Below are 18,846 nucleotides of genomic sequence, written 5' to 3'. Positions count from 1 at the left end.
TTCCATCCTTACTGGCTAAGATTGCCATCTAAAGTTTGCACGAGTGGCTCATTTTGAACAAAATGCCTCAAATCATGAACGCAGCATCGTGAAATTTGCACGCACATTCTCACTTGGCCGAGGAAGAAATGCCACTGTTTTCACATTGCAAAAACATTATAGCACCACCACCGGCCGATTTTTGCAAAACAAATTTGTTGTTGTGTGCCTCAAAATGCCTCAAATCATGAAAGCAGCATCCGATTACCGTTAAGAAAAAGAAATGCCACCCTTTTCACATTGGCCTATTATAGCGCCACCAGGAGGCCACAATAACCTACCTGACCTGGCGAAGACCTGTGCTCCGAGGAGCACTTTTTCTAGTTAGGAAATGCGTGCGTGCGTGATGTTTTTGGTCTCTGAAACACACACACAAAGTTAAAGTGACTAGACAGGACAGACCATACGCACATGCAATGGCATCGAAATTATGACCAGTAGGTCAACTAGTAGATAAACAACACCGATTACCAAGTTTACGTGTGTTACCGTTGTAACCTAATGAGTACTGTAGTTGAATGAAGGATAATCTACTCTGCTAAATAATAATTTCTGGATTAGTACTGGGGCTGTTTGTTTTTATTATTCACTTTATTGATGAGTCCAAGCTTGTGGCATGAATATGTAACAAAACATCAGAAACCCATCAAGTTAAATTAGTTAAGATTAATAGTTATGCAAACAGATGTGCAAACACTTGTAAAACGTTAGCATGCACAAAATGCTCTTTGAGGTGACATACATCCCCCAGGCCTCATGATGCTGAGGTCAGGTCTTTTGGTCAATACTTTAAATTGAGCCCTCCTCCTGGGCAGGGACATTGGGCTCTTTTCTCAGCAATGAAGTGAGTGAGTGTTTGGTGGAGTTTAGTCATGTCTAGGTTGAGGAGTGTTGTGCTGCTGTGGGGCTGTGTCTGCCTCTGGCTTCTCAGCGAGGCCCAAGGAGCTTTGGTTATATCCCGCCATGGCGCTGCCATCCAGGTAACATCACTGCTTCTGTATCTGTTTCCATGTGGTCCTAAAATTGCAGTTCAGTTTTCAGTCATTGCGTGGCTCTTTTTTAAGCTGTTAGATCTCAGGGCTGCTTTGCCTTTAGTCTTCTTTACTGTAGAATAGATATATGCAATATCTGCCCTCAATGAAACAACAAAAAACTACTTTTTTGTCATATTGAGGGCAGATATTGCATATATCTGCAGTGAATTACAAGAAATAAGGTATAAAAAACGTAAACATAGATTTTTGGCTGTCATAGGATCTTTAATTGCCCACATGATGGGAATCAAGAACCAGAATTGTTAGGGAATCAGAATCGTTAACTCTGAGAATCAACACTTAACTTCTGAGCTCATGGATTATTTTTTTTAAATCAATGTCGGCATATTCTTCTAACAGTTGTATCATTGAAAAACAAGGATGTCATGTGTCTACGCTGCTGAAAAGCAAAAGATAAGGAGCATTATAATGTATTTCAATATGCTTTTATCTTAAAAGGATCCCTGGTTAATAAGCCAAATATGCCTTAATATACATTATAATTGCCCTCTATAACTAAAATAATAAATGTAAAACACCTTAAATATTTTATTTATTTTAGAAACAGTTCATCTTCTACGCAAGAGGGGCAATGCCCTTCGCAAGTTGATGATGTAATTTGTCCATGTGTGGTCTAGCCCTATGGAATTTATGGAATACATGTGCAAAAAATACATATTTAAAATATTGATTTGATGCTCATATTAACCTTAGGAAGTATTAGGTTGTTTTTTATTTTCACATGCATTCCATAAATTCCATAGGGCTAGACCACACATGGACAAATTACATCATCAACCTGCGCCGGGCATTGCCCGCTTGAGTAAAAATTAACTATTTCTAAAATAAATACTTTTTTTAAGGTGTTTTTAATTTTACATTTTAGTTATAGAGGACAATTATAATGTATTAAGGCATATTTGGCTTATTAGCCATGGATCCTTTTAAGCAGTAGAGGCATGCCTTTTCTTCGCACGCACACACGCTCGCATGCACGCACGCACACACACACACGCACGCACGCACACGCACACGCACACGCACACGCACACACACACACACACACAGGTTGCTGGAATTTATAGATAGATTATGACATATTCATGTCCTACCTTTCGTTTCATAATTTCTCTTATCTTGCTGTATACTCTTTCGGTGTCTCAGAGCAATGTTATATTACCAACTTATATTCCTAGCTGGGCCTACATTGATGTAATAGATTTTCTAATTATATTATTATTATTGTTTTAATTGTTCTCTTTTTCTCTGTGTATGCGTGAATAGTGTGAGTGAGTTGTTTAATTCAATTTAATTGTAACAATTGGTGTTAATTCATCTCTCTATGTGAATTCCAGGAGACACAGGGTGCCTCCCCCAGGTTACTTAAGGTAGTTGCAATGAAATTATTTCCACACATAAATTCCATAAATTCCCTGCTGCTAACATTACTTTGAAGTTTGCATCACTTTGTGAAAGCCTGACAACTAATTTGCAACCAATTTAATTCAGAGTTGAAAACTTTTAACATCATAAACTATTGCATCATATCACTGTTTACTCTGAAATGAGAAGTTTGGTACAACAAAACAACTTAAATGTACCAAATACGGAATGATTCACAGAACTTACTTGAATAAATGACTGAAGATGTCTAAAAATTGGATGCTGTGCTTAACTGTATTTTTTTTTTAAACTTATACTGTATTTATCCATCACATTATGATGAGTCTCTCTTTATCTTTTCATTGCAGAAAAGAAGTACAAACAACGCAGAGGTAAGAAATAAATATCCCTTTCCTCAGTCTGGTGATGAAAGGAAAACAGTCATCAGAACACCAATGTGTCCTTCAGCCCGACTCTCCCAAATGAGCTCATTGCTGCTATACATGTGGAATAACTGACTTAATGTTTTTCATGTGAGCAAAAGGCTAATACTGTTTCTTTGAAACCAATAGAAGTAGTTAACTCCCTGTAGCGAGTCATAATGTAATAACGGGCAGATACTGAACTGATAAATAAGTAAGCCTTGCGGCCCTATTGCTGTACACCCCCTTTGCTCCTATTATTGATGATTTCTTGTATGATATATTATGTCTTTATATGTCTTGATGAATTGAATAGGACCACAATGGAAACAATGGTCTCTCTCTCTCTCTCTCTCTCTCTCTCTCTCAGGTGGAGGTGTACAGTGTTACACTGGACTGTACTGTAGCATCTCGTTTCGCTCACACTGTCATGACCTCCAGTGCTGTGAACAATGCCAACTCCCCACAGGAGATCTTCTTTGAGGTGGAGCTGCCCAAGACCGCCTTCATCACCAACTTCAGCATGTCAGTGTCATCTCTCTGTCTCTTATTACTCTGTGTGTGTGCGTGTGTGTGTGTGTGTGTGTGTGTGTGTGTGTGTGTGTGTGTGTGTGCGCGTGTGCGTGTGCGTGTGCGTGTGCGCGCGCGTGTGTGTGTGTGTGTGTGTGTGTGTGTGTGTGTGTGTGTGTGTGTGTGTGTGTGTGTGTGTGTGTGCCCCCATGCATGGCTGCCTCTGTGTCTCCCTGACCATTTTCTCACAATTTTGCCTGCTTTTGGAGTAATTGAATGACAGCTATATACAAATAAAAAATAAATACAAAACTGATGTACTACCCCATATGAAACCCGGGTGTGCTTTCTAACTTTTCTCATTTGCTTTTCAGGGAAATTGAGAATGATATGTATGTTGGGGCGGTCAGGGAGAAGGAGAAAGCCAAGAAGCAGTACGAGGAAGCTGTCTCATCAGGACAGACTGCTGGACTGGTCAAGTAAGTCACTGGGAAAGTTACTTACTTAATCCTCTTCGTCCCAAGTGAGACATTAGGCTTTGACGATCTTCCTCTTGTGCTGCATGCTGTGCCTCGCCCCATGTAAGGTTCATCTCCTTAAGCTCAGCTGTCACGGTTGTACGTAGATATATATTTGTTGATAATCAGTTTTTAGATTAGGTGTTGTAATAATAGACTGTAAAACTGTCGGCCTGTGATAGCGGCATCATTTGAGTAAGGGAGCTCAGGAGGCACGCGCCAATAATAATACTGTCTGATGCAGTAACATCAACTTGCATCACTTTCTCTCACACTCTGTTCTTCTGTGAGTGTGCGCATTGTCACATGATTCCTGATTTTTCATTTTTTATCCGTTTTGGTTTGTCTGTGTTCTAGGGCCTCTGGAAGAAAAATGGAGAAGTTCTCTGTGTCGGTGAACATTGCTGCCAATAGCAACGTGAAATTCATTCTGACCTATGAGGAGCTTCTTAACAGGAAACTAGGCCAGTATGAGATTCTGACCCGGGTCAAACCCAAGCAGCTTGTCCGCAACTTTCAGGTGGATCTCCTTGATCACATACAGTATATGTTCACATCCCACACTGCTTAAAGCAAGACTCATCTCACTGTGTGTATGTTTGTGTCTAACTTTGCACAGATTGTGGTAGATATCTATGAGCCACAGGGTATTGCATATGTTGATGCCTATGGAACCTTCTTATCCAATGAGCTGCTCCCTCTGGTGGAGAAAACTGTCACAGACAAAAAGGTAGGGGGCTAACTGTCAAGAGGTTATTTTTGACAGCTCGTTTCATTCATCTTTTAACTTCATCTTTGTGTCTCTTCTACCCTACCCTATTGAATTATGATTACATTAACATCAAGTCTCCGACTCCTTCAATAAATCCAAAGGACTCTTTGTAGTAAAAAATGTGTAATTAGTAATGAGTGCAAATCATTACTACCCTGATGAAGACCAGAGCAGGTCGCAACACGTAGGTTGCTCTCTGCCATGCAATGGCACTTATTTTCCAAAAAACTAGAGTGTGCCTTGGCTTTATTGAAGGAAACCTGCTTTTTACAGTCTCGCTTGGGAATAAATACTTTATTCCAGCGACCAGTCCTTACCAGTCCGTTTTTACGGACCAGTCTGTAAATTAACTGCAGTACACCTGACTCAGCCAAATAGCATCTGTATGTGACAACACACCTAAGCAGCACCTCTGTATTGTCTTCTAATCTACTAGACACTAAAGTGAATGTATTGTATCCCTCATTCAGGCACACATCTCATTCTCACCAACACTGGAGCAGCAGAGGAAGTGTCCAGGCTGTGATGGAACTCTGATCGATGGAGATTTCGTCATAAAGTACGACGTGAACCGGGCCACGGACCTAGGGGACATTCAGGTCAGCTGTAAACAAATACAACACCTTAACCTTAAAATCTGTCTGCAAACAATTGAATAGAGACTTGCATACTGTCTGTACAGTAGGTTGCAGCGTTCTTGGTCTGAAATAAGCATGTCCTGAAACTCTAACACAGCAAAGCTGTTGTCCAAAATGTAAATAATTTAATATGTATCGTTGCTGTCAGGCAGAAACGTCTTATCTCCATATTCTAACTTCTTATGTTTACTGAATACTTGATCATACTACAGTGTCACACAAAAGCATCAAACGTACTGTAGCAGTTTGGAGCTTGTCGATCTGCTACTTTTGCTATTTTTTAATTTGAATCCTGAAATGTAACTGTTTTGGAGGTTTCCACCCGACAGAGACAATATATTGTTTGCCTCCCCCCCTCAGATTGTGAATGGATACTTCGTCCACTTCTTTGCACCTCCTGACTTGCCCAGAGTTCCAAAGAATGTGGTGTTTGTAATTGACATCAGCGTATCCATGCGAGGGAAGAAAATGAAACAGGTGAGAAGGTCTGTGGGAGTGAGTGTGTGAGAGAAAAAACGTGTGGAAATGTCTATTATGTGGGCTATTCTATGTATTGTACAATAAATCTCTACAAGAGAATTCCAGCACTCACGGAACTGTCCTTTAAGGCACTTATTACTTATTTATATATATAAGTTGGCATGGTATACTGCAGAGCAGACAGAACAACATACGTGTTTCGGCATCAAGCCTTCATCAGCGTTGTATTTGTATGCTGCGGGCAACGGAAGTGTCCCATTTATAGTGTCCGTAGGTAAGACAACTTCCCCTGTCCGTGCAGATATCAACAACTTCCAACCAACTTGTACAAAAAGTGCAATACAAATTCATACAAAGCGAAATACATTATACACATCAGAGTCCTTGAATACATATAACATAAGCACATACAATCTGAGTCCGTTCCAATTTAGGGGTACATGTAGTAAAGCAAAATACCCTAATGCACATCTGGCTAAGTCCTCAAAAGAAAAAAAAAGGGGGGTTGGGGGGGTACGGTACCAATGTATACACTAGAGACTTATTGTAAAGTAACTTTTCAAGACAGTGCACCCGGTAAGCTCAGCAATTTTGAAGCGAGTTGGAGTCGTGCTCGCACCCTTGATGGAAAGCTATTCTATGTACAGTACATGTCTATACATGACCTCTGATCTTTTGTTACCCTGTGCAGACACGTGAGGCATTGCTGGCCATCCTCCAGGACCTGCATGAGGAAGACTACTTTGCAATCATCCTGTTTGATAATAAGGTTGATTTCTGGAAAGAATCTCTCACTAAGGCCAGCGAGGAAAATGTGGCCGAAGCCCTGACATTCACCAGAGGAATACATGAACGTGGATGTAAGAATCAGAATAAGTTGTGTCGTCTAGGTGAAACTCCTCTGTGATCTCCCTAGGACCAACTGTAGGAGGGGTAACAGTGACAAAGGCACTAGAATATACAGTACAAAGGGAATTGGCATAACGATTAAACTAGATAGACCGTTATTGATCCCGTGGGGGAACGTCAGTCGCCAAGAGGCAGCACAGCAGTTAGAGTTACAGATACAGAGTAAGGAAAGTACTGTCGGATACAGCAGTACAAAGGTAAGAAATAACATTTCAGAAGCACCATCAATAATGGACAACAGTATAGAATAGTATAAACATATACAACTAGCCTGCACATTTGCAGAAAAAAACTCCCACAAGGTTTCTTTGTCATCACAGCATCCCGCCCCAAAGCACAACCCAGTATGTAAGCAAAAAGTATACGCACAATTTACTGAATTAATTTGAATATCATCAGTAAGTGTGTGTGTGTGTGTGTGTGTGTGTGTGTGTGTGTGTGTGTGTGTGTGTGTGTGTGTGTGTGTGTGTGTGTGTGTGTGTGTGTGTGTGTGTGTGTGTGTGTGTGTGTGTGTGTGTGTGTGTGTGTGTGTGTGTTCCCCTTCCAGGGACCAATATCAACGATGCAGCATTGGCTGCTGTAAACATGCTGGTGACAGACAGGCAAGACAACAGGCTCCCAGAAAGGAGTTTTGACATGATCCTCTTCATGACTGATGGAATGCCAAGCGGCGGTGAGCTCAACTCTTGAAATGTAGCTTAATGCAATTAACCCATTAAGACCTGAGGCCGATTCTACAAGATGCCTCCTAAACCAGTAGTTCTCAAATGTTTTCGTGCCAAGGACCCCCAAAATGATATGTATTTGGCCGTGGACCCCGATCACTTTCAAGATGGGAGTCACTTCGTGCCGCGCTGCGAGCTTGTACATCTGCTATTTAAAAAAAGATATATATATCTTGAAACTATTTTTTTTACACAAATCTTCTCTTCTGGGGGTTCCTGGCACAAAACATTTTCAGGTGGGGGTCCACGGCCAAATACATGGCATGAAAAAGTTTGAGAAGCACTGATGTAGGCTACTATTGCTTACGTGTTGATATAATCTGCAAATGTGTGCGAGCTACCCTCCTGTAATGCATTGTGGAAGATGTTTGTTGTGCTGTCAGTGGAAGGATGGAAGGCATCACATGTCCATGTTTGTGTTTGTTATATTGTATGTATGTGTGCATTATGGACATGCAGGAATTACCGACCTCCCAACAATCCAAGAAAATGTCCGTGAAGCTATAGACGGGAAAATGTCTCTCTTCTGTCTGGGATTTGGAAATGATGTGGATTACTCCTTCCTGGATGTGATGGCCAAAGAAAACAAGGGACTAGCCCGCAGAATCTATGAGGCCTCAGATGCAACCGCCCAACTCCAGGTGCAGTAAGGGAGTGTGGGGGGCGATATAGCAGTGGTTCTCACTTTTTTCGCGTTGCGAGGCGTTGTGAGCTTGTAGTTCAGCTATTTTCACAACATTTATCTGTGGAACTAAATGCCTCAACTCCTATAATTCCAAGTGCTGGTCAGGGTGGGGGGTCCCCAGTTCAAATATGATTATTTTGGGGGGTCACAGCCTGGAAAGGTTGAGAACCACTGTGATATAGGATTTATGTTAGGACATCGTATAGGCCTATGTGATATTACACAGCCAATCATGTCAGTCATTTGTAGAAGGCAACAACACAACATACATGTAGTGAGGTGCAGCATTCTGGATAAATACTGCACCTCACTACATCACAAAATTTTTGCCATTTTGGTTTTTATGTACTTTTAATTTCCATTAGGAAATGTGCTATGTAAATAATGCTTCTTCTTTTATTATTATTATGATGATTATTATTATTATGATTTTATTTCCCCCAGGGTTTCTATGAGGAGGTGGCCAGTACTCTACTCTTAGAGGTGGACATGCGTTACCCTGACAACAGTGTGGACCATCTGACCAACCACCACTTCAATCAGCTGTTCAACGGCTCAGAGATTGTGGTGGCTGGACGACTGAGTGACAATGAGAACTTCCTGGTGGAGAACTTTATGGTGGAAGTGTTCGCCAAGGGGGTGAGAGAGACAGAGGAGTACTGTAGTCTCTTATACTTTAGCTGAATCCATGTATTTTTTGTTTTTGTTTTTCCTGTCAGTTTTTGTCCTTTTCTCCTAGGTCATTATGGCTATTATTGCCTGATTTCAACACACACTTGTGTAATCTTGTAAATGCTGACCCCTACTGGTTGGTCCCGAGGGATGGTATTGAAACCAAATGCCTCCTCCTCCAGGAAAATACTTATAGTCGGGGATCCACAGGCCCAAAAGCTCTTGAAAATGGGTTGAACCTGTGATGTCATGCTATACTTTTTTTTGTGTGTTTTTTCTATTAATTTGGTCATTAAGGTCCACAGAATGAGAGGCCTGCTCTGCCGGAAACATCGCGAAAAAAAGTTATGGCCATTTTTGTACAATGAAGCCTTAATTTTTGTGCCCATTTTCGCCTATTGTAAAAAACTAGCTTTCTTTTCTTAAAGTGCTCAGTAGGTTGTGTAGGCTGTCAATAAATGATTCCCAGATACACAGAACACATATGTGAACAACACCAAGTCCAAAAATACACTCACAAAGCCTTTCCAAATGATTTATAGACATTTTTGGTACCAAAAATGCACCCGTTTTTTTGCATTTTCCCCAATACTTTCATCTTTACTTCAATAGTAATCAACTTTGCCATGGGTTATGACATCAGCCAATGTCTCATTCTTTTCATCAATCTTTATAGTCATTCCACAAAGAAAAATATTGAAATCAACCCTAAATTAAAGGAACTGTGGTACTTTATTACCCTTATGCTCAAAATTCCCAGAATTTGGAGCCAGCCTATTACAGCCTAGTCCAGCCTAATCCAGCCTAGTCCAGCCTATTACAGCCTAGTCCAGCCTATTACAGCCTAGTCCAGCCTATTAAAGCCTAGTGCAGCCTAATCCAACCTATTACAGCCTAGTCCAGCCTAGTCCCGCCTATTACAGCCTAGTCCAGCATAGTCCAGCCTATTATAGCCTAGTCCAGCCCAGTCCAGCCCAGTCCAGCCTATTACAGCCTAGTCCAGCCTAGTCCAGCCTATTACAGCCTAGTAGAGCCTAGTCCAGCCTATTATAGCCTAGTCCAGCCTATTACAGCCTAGTACAGCGTAGTACAGCCTATTACAGCCTAGTCCAGCTTAGTCCCGCCTATTACAGCCTAGTCCAGCCTATTACAGCTTAGTCCAGCCTATTACAGCCTAGTCCAGCCTAGTACAACCTAGTAGAGCCTAGTACACCCTAGTCTAGCCTAGTCCAGCCTGTTCCATGCTAGTATAGTCTATACCACCCTCCCCTAGTCTGTTCTCCCAAAAGGCTGGACTAATCATGGGTGTACTAGGCTGTACTGTACTAGACTCTACTGGTCTCTAATAGACTGTTTTAAATTCCAGTAGGCTGTGCTGGTCCATACTAGGCTATATTAGGCTGTACAAGGCAGATCTGTATCATGGTCTACAAAGGTTCATGCAAAACTATTGCTCGTACACACACACAAGCTTTTGCCCATGTACACAGTGGTTAGTCCCTATGGGTTGAGGATCTACAGGGCTGATAAGAGCCTAGTACAGCCTAATAGAGCCTATTAGAGTCTAGTACAGCCTAATCTATCCTAGTCCAGCTTTATCAGTCCTAGCATAGCCTGGTACCCCTCCCCTATTCTGTTCTCCCACCAGGCTGGACTAGGCTAGACCTGGGTGTACTAGGCTTTACTGTACTAGACTCTGCTGGGCTCTAATAGTCTGTTTTCAGCTCTAGCAGGCTTTGCTAGGCTGTACTGGGCTCTATTAGGCTATAGAAGGCAATACTTTACTTTGGCCTACAAATGTTCATGCAAAACTATTGCTCGTGCACACACAAACTATTGCCCGTGTACACAGTGGTTAATCCCAATGGTCTGAGTATCTACAGGGCTGACAAGGGACTAGTGCAGCCTAATAGAGCCTATTAGAGTCTGGTACAGCCTAGTACACCCTAGTCTAGCCTAGTCCAGCCTGTTCCATGCTAGTATAGCCTATACCACCCTCCCCTAGTCTGTTCTCCCAAAAGGCTGGACTAATCATGGGTGTACTAGGCTGTACTGTACTAGACTCTACTGGTCTCTAATAGGCTGTTTTAAGCTCTAGTAGGCTGTGCTAGTCTGTACTAGGCTCTATTAGGCTGTAAAAGGCAGATCTGTACTATGGTCTACAAGAGTTCATGCAAAACTATTGCTCGTGCACACACAAGCTTTTGCCCGTGTACACAGTGGTTAATCCCAATGGTCTGAGTATCTACAAGGCTGACTCTGACTACTAGACTCTACTGGTCTCTAATAGGCTGTTTTAAGCTCTAGTAGGCTTTGCTGGGCTGTGCTCCTATAAGAGGGTTTAGCACCCATCCGTGGTGAAAGTTTTTCTTTCCGTCGTGAAAATGTGTCTTTTGCTGTGACGCCATGCTGTGGAAAACACGCCCATAGGCTATGCTTTACAGGACGTGCTGTGATTGGCTAGCGAGACTTACTTACTTACTTTACTTAATCCTCTTCGTGCTGGATAGCACATAAGGTCTTCACCAATGAATGCCAATGCTGTCTGTCTACTGCCCAGTGCTGCACTTGGCCCAGGTCCATCCAAGTTCTTTCATCTCTTTCTCCACAGATCTTCTCCAGGTCTCTTTGGATCGGCCTCTTTTTCTCTTCCATGGTGGTGTCCATCTCATGGCTACCCTTGGGATGGCACTTGGGTCCATTCTGCACATGTGACCTATCCACATCCATCTTTTGAGCTTGATGACACTTGACAGTGGGGTCAAGCCTGTGCTCCGGTAAAGGTGTTCATTGGAGACAGTCATGGGCCAGAATATTCTTAGTATTCGTCTGAGGCATCTTGTCTGAAACACGTCCAGCTTGTGACAAATGGCCTGTGTCACTTTCCATGACTCTGCCCCATACAGTAGGACCCCAAGGACATTACTCTTGAAAATCCTCAGCTTGGTTTTTGTGCTGATCTTTGATGATCTCCATATGGTCTTCAATATGGCAACGGCTCCCTTTGCCTTGGAGATCCTGCTCTGTATATCTGCCCCGGAGTCTCCGTCTGTTGTTATCTTACTGCCCAGATAGGTGAATTCCTGGACCTCCTCCTCCATTGTTGTTAATGATGAGGGGTTGGACAGTTTTGGGGTTTAACTTCATCAGTTTTGTTTTGTCTGTGTTGATGTTGAGACCGATCTGTTTGCCAAATGTTACTAAGTCGTCTGTTTTACTTTGAATGTCCTGGTGGCGATGGGCCAACAAGGCAATGTCGTCTGCATAATCAATATCCTCAAGAGTTTCTGTGAATGTCCATGTTATTGTCTCCGCCCCCCGCCCCCTCGGCCAAGCTAACATTGGTCAAGCCTCACGTGACACGTGACAATACGTTGAAAGAGTGTGCTCTGATTGGCTAGTGAGACGCATGACGTATAGCGGCCTATAAATATATGTGTCACTTTGAAAGAGTCTTGGTCTCTTTCAAAGTGAGGTAAGACAGGAATAATCACGAAATGGCTGAGAAATGGCGGAGCAATACATTATGTAGACACACTGGTGTCATCACAATACATAATATAAATAGCTTAGACAGGATTAATCAAGAACAGTACTTTCCAGTCACAGTTGATGACACAGTGCAACTAACTCTTATTATGCAAACTGAAGAAGCTAATCATTGTCTGCAAACTGATGAAGAAGCAAAGGCGCAACGCCTATCATCAAAGTTCCAATCTTGGAATAAATTCCAATATTTGCTGGCGGAGACTTGTGCTCCGAGGAGCACATTTTCTAGTTCCTCTTTTGTTTTCTTGTGTGGTTTCTTTCATGAGCCAGTCTATGCAGAGCGAGAAAAGTAGGCTAGTGAGACACATGATGAAATTCACTTCAAACTTCGCAGACGCGCTGTGATTGGCTAGCGAGACGCATGATGAAATTAATAATAATGTAAAAAAAAATTAAACTAAAGTTATCAAAATATTTGCTGATATATATTTGAAAAGAATAAGTCATTGACTGATGTCATGATCCATGGCACACGTTTATTTTGTGGGGGTACAGGTGTTTTCCAGAAGAAAAAAGGCTCTGGGAATTTTGAGCATAAGGGTAATAAAGTCACCACAGTTCCTTTAATTTAGGGTTGATTTTAATATCTTTTTTTTGTGGAATGACTATAAAGATTGATGAAAAGAACGAGACATTGGCTGATGTCATAACCCATGGAAAAGTTGATTACTATTGAAGTAAAGATGAAAGTATTGGGGAAAATGCAAAAAACGGGTGCATTTTTGGTACCAAAAATGTCTATAAATCATTTGGAAAGGCTTTGTGAGTGTATTTTTGGACTTGGTGTTGTTCACATATGTGTTCTGTGTATCTGGGAATCATTTATTGACAGCCTACACAACCTACTGAGCACTTTAAGAAAAGAAAGCTAGTTTTTTACAATAGGCGAAAATGGGCAAAAAAATGAAGGCTTCATTATACAAAAATGGCCATAACTTTTTTTCGCGATGTTTCCGGCAGAGCAGGCCTCTCATTCTGTGGACCTTAATGACCAAATTAATAGAAAAAACACACAAAAAAAGTATAGCATGACATCACAGGTCCTCTCAAATTTTCGGTGACTGGATCCCCGACTATTAATAATATAAATGATTTTAAGCCTGGAACCAAGCCATCCAGAATCCTGGTGAATCATAATCCTTAAAAATGTGATTCTGTGGCAAATATATTTGAATATTTACTTATTTCAAATATTTTTGAAACATTTGAACCCAAAATATTTTCAGATGAGGTTCCGTGGAGAAATACATATTAATCTGGGGGTCCTTGACATGAAAAAACAACATTAGGAAGGAAGCCTACAACTACACTTTAGAAACAAGCCAAAAAAAACCTGCAACTACCAATATTTTCAAGCGACTTTACAAAAAAACAAGCTCAAAGTCTCTTATAATAAGCAGACATGGCAACACTGGTAAACGGGAAACACCTTGATATGGGGATCCCCACCAAGTCCCCAGAACCGCAGCGTATTAGTGAAGCTGCCGTCGCCTGGTGTTCAAATGTTCCGCATTCAAAAGGCAACTGTGCGTGCTTCTACCATTTGATACCCTAGTGCGCCTGCTCGGTGCTCAAGTCTTCCACATTTTGTGCGGAAGAAGAGGGTATTTACGGGTGCTTCATGCGGTGGTGAGCAACTTCATTGAAATGATTAGCGGGGCCGTCCCTTCTCTAGATAATAACTCTATGCCACCACCCTCCTACTCCCCCTACTAGTGGTAGGGGAGTTTGGGGCTTCCCAAACTATAGTTCGGCAAGTCAGGACATCTGGAGGTGCACGGGTTCCAAGGAAAAGTTCTGGGACTGCCCTCCCGAAGCTCGGAATGATGTCAATTTGTAGTTATATCACCTCCCTTCCCATTACGCTTCATTCACCCATTTACTGTACTCCTACAAGACCTAAATTTACTATTTTGCCATTTAGCAGATGCTCTTATCCTCATCTTACGCATGAACTCTAGTCAATAAACAACGAGGTAAATAGTCACTTTGGTACAATATACCATTATGTCTTCAAGTTGAAACGGCTGTTTCCTCTCTTCTCTTTCTCCAGTCTGAGGAAGACTTCCAGATACAGGGCATGGCGACCGCTGTAGATTGGAGCGTCATCTACCCAGAGAAGGAGTACATCTTTGGGGACTTCACAGAACGTACGTGGGCCTACATCACCATCCAACAGCTACTGGAGCAGAGGTCTGTTTGAATCCCCTCAAGCTACTGTAGTTGCTTCTGTCAGGAACTTGAGGCTCTTCAGTTTCTTGGAATGTAGGAAGTCTATGGTCAATACTGTTTGAATAAACAGTAACCGTCAAATTTGTTTCAATTTATTTTTGTTCCAGTAAGACTGGTACTGCAAAGGAAAAAAGCAATGCCACAGCCAAGGCTCTGGAGATGTCCTTGCTGTACAATTTTGTCACTCCGCTGACCTCCATGGTAGTCACCAAGCCTAGGTCTGAGGATGGCGAGACCGGTTCCCTCATCGCTGACAAACTGACTGAGGGTAGGAAGTAGTGATGAGCGGGCCGACCCGTAACCCGCGCCACGGGTCAACCCGCGGCGCGGGTGGGTCGAGTCAGGATTTCAGAGGCAATTATGCGGGCTGCGGGTGAGCGGGTCAGCCGCTCTCACACGCAAAAAAAAATAAAAATCACATGCTCTTGTTTTGTCTTTATTCCTAATAAGAATAAGAATAATAACAATAAAACAGTTTGAATACACTTGGGGTGTATACTTTAAGATTATTTAACCTTCATGATTTTACAGAAATCGCGGGGCGGGTTGAGCCATAGATTTATATATGGGTGCGCGGGGCGGGTTGAGGCGGGTTGGGTTCCGTTGCGGGGCGGGGCGGGGCGGGTCATGAAAAAACCCGACCCGCTCATCACTAGTAGGAAGGAATGGGAAGAAAACTAAAGTGTAATACACAGTAACACACTATTAAAGCTGCTGAATCCCTATGTTGTCATCTTCTTGCCTAATAGCTTTTCACTATTATTTTTTACAGAGCAACGACAAAGGGCAGAGAGACTAAGTAAAACATTCAATTTACACCCAACAGAATAAGAACGGTTTCTGCTTTCGACATATACATTTGTCTAAATCTGATTGTCATTTTGTGTCTAACCAGGTATATCAACGACATCATATCAACGAAGCCTTTCAGCAGATCCACCTTCTTCATACTTAGGTAAATACCCAAATGTTAGCCAGTGATGGAAGAAGTACTCACATTTGTTACTTAAGTAAACGTATCAATACAGCAATGTAAGTAAGAGGTACTCTATTACAAGTAAAAGTCTGCTATTCAAATTGTATTTGAGTAAAAGTATGGGCATCAAATTATACTTAAAGTACCAAAAGTAAAAGTACTCATTATGCAGAATGTCCCATTTCACAAATATGTATACAAATCATTTGAAAATAGCAGATCACAATGCGTCGCAAAGTGACGCGTTGTGAGCTTGTAGATTGGATATTTTTAAATAGCCAAACTATATATAGGGCTGAAGTGGTTAATGTATGTAGTACATTAACACTAAACACTAAAGTTCTAAATAATTTGTGGAGTAAAAAGTACAATATTTCCCTCTGAGATGTAGTAGAAGTAAAACTATTGAAAATTGTAAATACTCCAGTAAAGTAAAAAATACCTCAAAATTGCACTTGAGTACAGCACTTGAGTATTATCTACTTAGTTACTTTACACCACTGGTGTTAGCATATAACTGAGCTTTAGATATTGGCAGCTGACTTTGAGTGTCCAATGTTAACTGTGCCTCACCTTTATATATCATCACCTTTAAATATCATTTCAGTGGATGGAGATCCTCATTTCATAATAGAGCTTCCAAAGAGAGATGATTCACTGTGTTTCAATATCAACGACGCACCAGGCACCATCTTCAACCTGGTTAGAGACACAACCACAGGTGATTAAAACACTGCAATGGACACTGAACAACATATTTCAGTATTACGCTTCACAATTTGAACACAATATTGACCTAGATCTGAATATATCGCAAGATTTGAATAGAGTTGTACGTTGTAAAAGTTTATGTTTGGGGACTCTTTAATTGTATACAGTTTTCAGTGTGTCTGAATGCAATTTTGCTTCCGCAGGTGTTTTAGTCAACGGTCAGACTATTGGAGATAAGAGAGTTGCCCCCGATGGTAAAATCAACACCTACTTTGGACGTTTCGGCATCCTTCACAAGACCCTCGGGGTGAGACTGCAGGTGACCACTGAAGAAATCTCACTGTTACAAGAGGGCAAACGAACCAAGTTCCTGTGGTCTGATACAGCTGCCCTCAAAGGACCCAAGTAAGTTATTGGTTTTGAGAGTATCTTCTCACTCAGTGACGGGACAATGCAAGTACAAATATCAATATGATATTCATTCCAGGCCGTTGATTATTTTTTAGCTATAACCATTTTTTTAATGGTTTTGGCTATTGAAAAATCGTTTGTTCTACAAATGTCTTCTAAATCCTAACACCTTTTTGAAAAATGTTGCTGTAATATCAGTGATTCTCAAACTTTTTTCATGTCAACCACCACCCAAAATATTTTGTTCCAGGAACCCCCCAGAAGCAAAGATTTGAGTAAAACATGTATATATAGATTCAAAGATTTGCACACATCACGATTTTGTTTTCAAAAATAAATCTAAAGTGACACAGATGCGTTCCCGGGTTGAATGGGTTATAGTCAAGGCTGAATCCCAACCGCCCACCCTTCCAGAGTACACCTGCAGTATCTCCACTCCCTTCTCCCCTGCCTCCCTCCCCTCTCCTTTGTCTCTTCCATCCTCCCTTGCCCCTTCCTCCTCCCACACTCTTCTCACAACGTCTGTTGTCTCTGCCCTGGCACCTCCTTTCCACCACCAGTATGGATCTTCTGTTGACCAAAGACTACAGCCTGATGGTCAGTCTAAAAGATTCAGTGACGTTTGTGGTCCTGCTACACCGGGTCTTGAAGAGCCACCCATACCACCAAAGCTACCTGGGCTTCTACACCCTGGACAGCCATCTTCTGTCCCCATCTGTTCACGGCCTGCTAGGTACAGAACCACACCACTGTTTGAGTGTATTATACGTGGTTATGATAAATTATTAAGTAGGCTCTTTGGATGCTTAAATTGTTTACATTGTGCAATAGTCTAGGGTTAGCGTGTTAATGTATTTTAAGTGCATGCCAATAGGAACTAAACCAGAAGGCCAGAATGATTATTTTATTATATTGGAAAAGCAAAAGTTTATTTACAATGGTGGGCTGTCCATGCATGCACCTCATAGTACTCTAGCACCTCAAAGGCACTAAAATCAAAACTACAGACCTCTCAAAACAAACTAGTCAGACTAGACCTCACACCTATAGGACTCACCTAACCCCTGCTCATTATGGGATGGCTCAGGGTAGAGGACAGAGGACAGCAACTTGCAATGGGCCTGGTCTACAAGATACTCAAGGGACCAGTGCCCATGTACCTGTCAAACTACTTCAAAGGAGTGAGAAACGCCCACGGGCACAGAAGGAGCTCCACTGATCTCTTTCCCCCCAGATTTGGCACAACCATGGGGATGAATTCATTCTACTATTATGCCCCCAAAATGTGGAATACCCTACCACCAGCCATCAAAAAGTGCGACTCCCTGCCCTCCTTCAAAACCGCAATAAAAGAGAACCTGCCTGGAATTTCCAACTGGACCTAGACAAGTCTTCTAGGTTGCCAAAATAAATTACCCCCAGCAGTTTTTTTCTGTAAATATACTTTTATTGCTCCTAGTATTGATGATTTCTTGAATAGTATTGTGTCTTTATATGTCTTGATGAATTCAATCAATCAATCAATGTTGTCCAGGTCAGTTTTACCATGGGGTTGAGTTTGAGGTGGGAGAGCTGCGTCCCGGAGAGGACGGTCCTGAGAAACCTGATGCCACCATGTTTGTGAAGGGACAGGAGCTCACTGTGACCAGGTACATATACATGCCAGTCACTTCCTATAGGCTGAATGAATATGAATAATAGTGCTGTGGTATAGGTACAACTGTGCGTTTGTCTTTGCTGCAATGTACCGTTTTTCATATATTTGAGTCAATATAATGTCTCTTTCTCCATTGGTCCACAGAGGCTGGCAGAAGGACTATAGGAATGATGTGAAGAATGGAGTAAATATTCCCTGCTGGTTTGTTCATAGTAATGGAACAGGCCTCATAGATGGAGATGCCTCAGAGTACATAGTGTCTGGCCTGTTTAACACTTACTGATAATAATAATATACTATACTGATAATAAGTCATAGTGGCAATGACAGGACTCACCGGGTTCCACATTTAATGTTCATGAATATAAATTTAAACACTCCTAAACTGTAATTGTACACCATCATCACAATGTTTCTCCAAAGCCTTGCAGTGTAAAGTGTGTTATTAGTATAAACTGTATATTATCATTTTTTTTAAGGGAATGGTTGGAGTCTGGTGATACCAAATAAAAATGCCAGTCAC

General features: G+C 41.7%; 1 protein-coding gene across 2 annotated transcripts; it reads left to right on the top strand.

Annotated features, from left to right (window-relative positions):
• Positions 1 to 887: 887 nt before the first annotated feature.
• LOC311048983 (inter-alpha-trypsin inhibitor heavy chain H3-like) lies at positions 888 to 18,846 on the top strand. 2 transcript variants are annotated; one of them, XM_084062392.1, is made up of 22 exons: positions 888 to 1,019; positions 2,429 to 2,461; positions 2,825 to 2,848; positions 3,249 to 3,403; positions 3,763 to 3,867; positions 4,264 to 4,426; positions 4,526 to 4,636; positions 5,149 to 5,277; positions 5,677 to 5,793; positions 6,488 to 6,656; positions 7,253 to 7,378; positions 7,890 to 8,071; positions 8,560 to 8,754; positions 14,390 to 14,529; positions 14,676 to 14,836; positions 15,341 to 15,367; positions 15,464 to 15,523; positions 16,152 to 16,265; positions 16,459 to 16,660; positions 17,227 to 17,399; positions 18,201 to 18,315; positions 18,468 to 18,846. In XM_084062392.1, exons 1-22 carry the CDS (start codon positions 912 to 914, stop codon positions 18,604 to 18,606), a joined length of 2,748 nt encoding a protein of 915 aa, XP_083918518.1. In that variant the 5' UTR covers positions 888 to 911; the 3' UTR covers positions 18,607 to 18,846. The 2 variants fall into 2 exon arrangements, with proteins under 2 accessions (XP_083918518.1, XP_083918519.1); XM_084062393.1 differs by lacking the exon at positions 2,429 to 2,461.

Source organism: Gymnoscopelus microlampas (assembly GCF_963454915.1).
Source record: "Gymnoscopelus microlampas genome assembly, chromosome: 7".
Classification (NCBI taxonomy): Eukaryota; Metazoa; Chordata; class Actinopteri; order Myctophiformes; family Myctophidae; genus Gymnoscopelus; species Gymnoscopelus microlampas.
The sequence above is the reverse complement of the archived record's forward strand: the minus strand, read 5'-3'. Positions and strand labels throughout refer to the sequence as shown.

Excerpts from the sequence above, each read along its gene's own strand:
- LOC311048983 (XM_084062392.1), top strand. The coding sequence starts at position 912 with ATGTCTAGGTTGAGGAGTGTTGTGCTGCTGTGGGGCTGTGTCTGCCTC. Across the intron at positions 16,661-17,226 it reads GCTGCCCTCAAAGGACCCAA|TATGGATCTTCTGTTGACCA; the intron begins GTAAGTTATTGG and ends TTCCACCACCAG. Across the intron at positions 18,316-18,467 it reads CAGGAGCTCACTGTGACCAG|AGGCTGGCAGAAGGACTATA; the intron begins GTACATATACAT and ends ATTGGTCCACAG.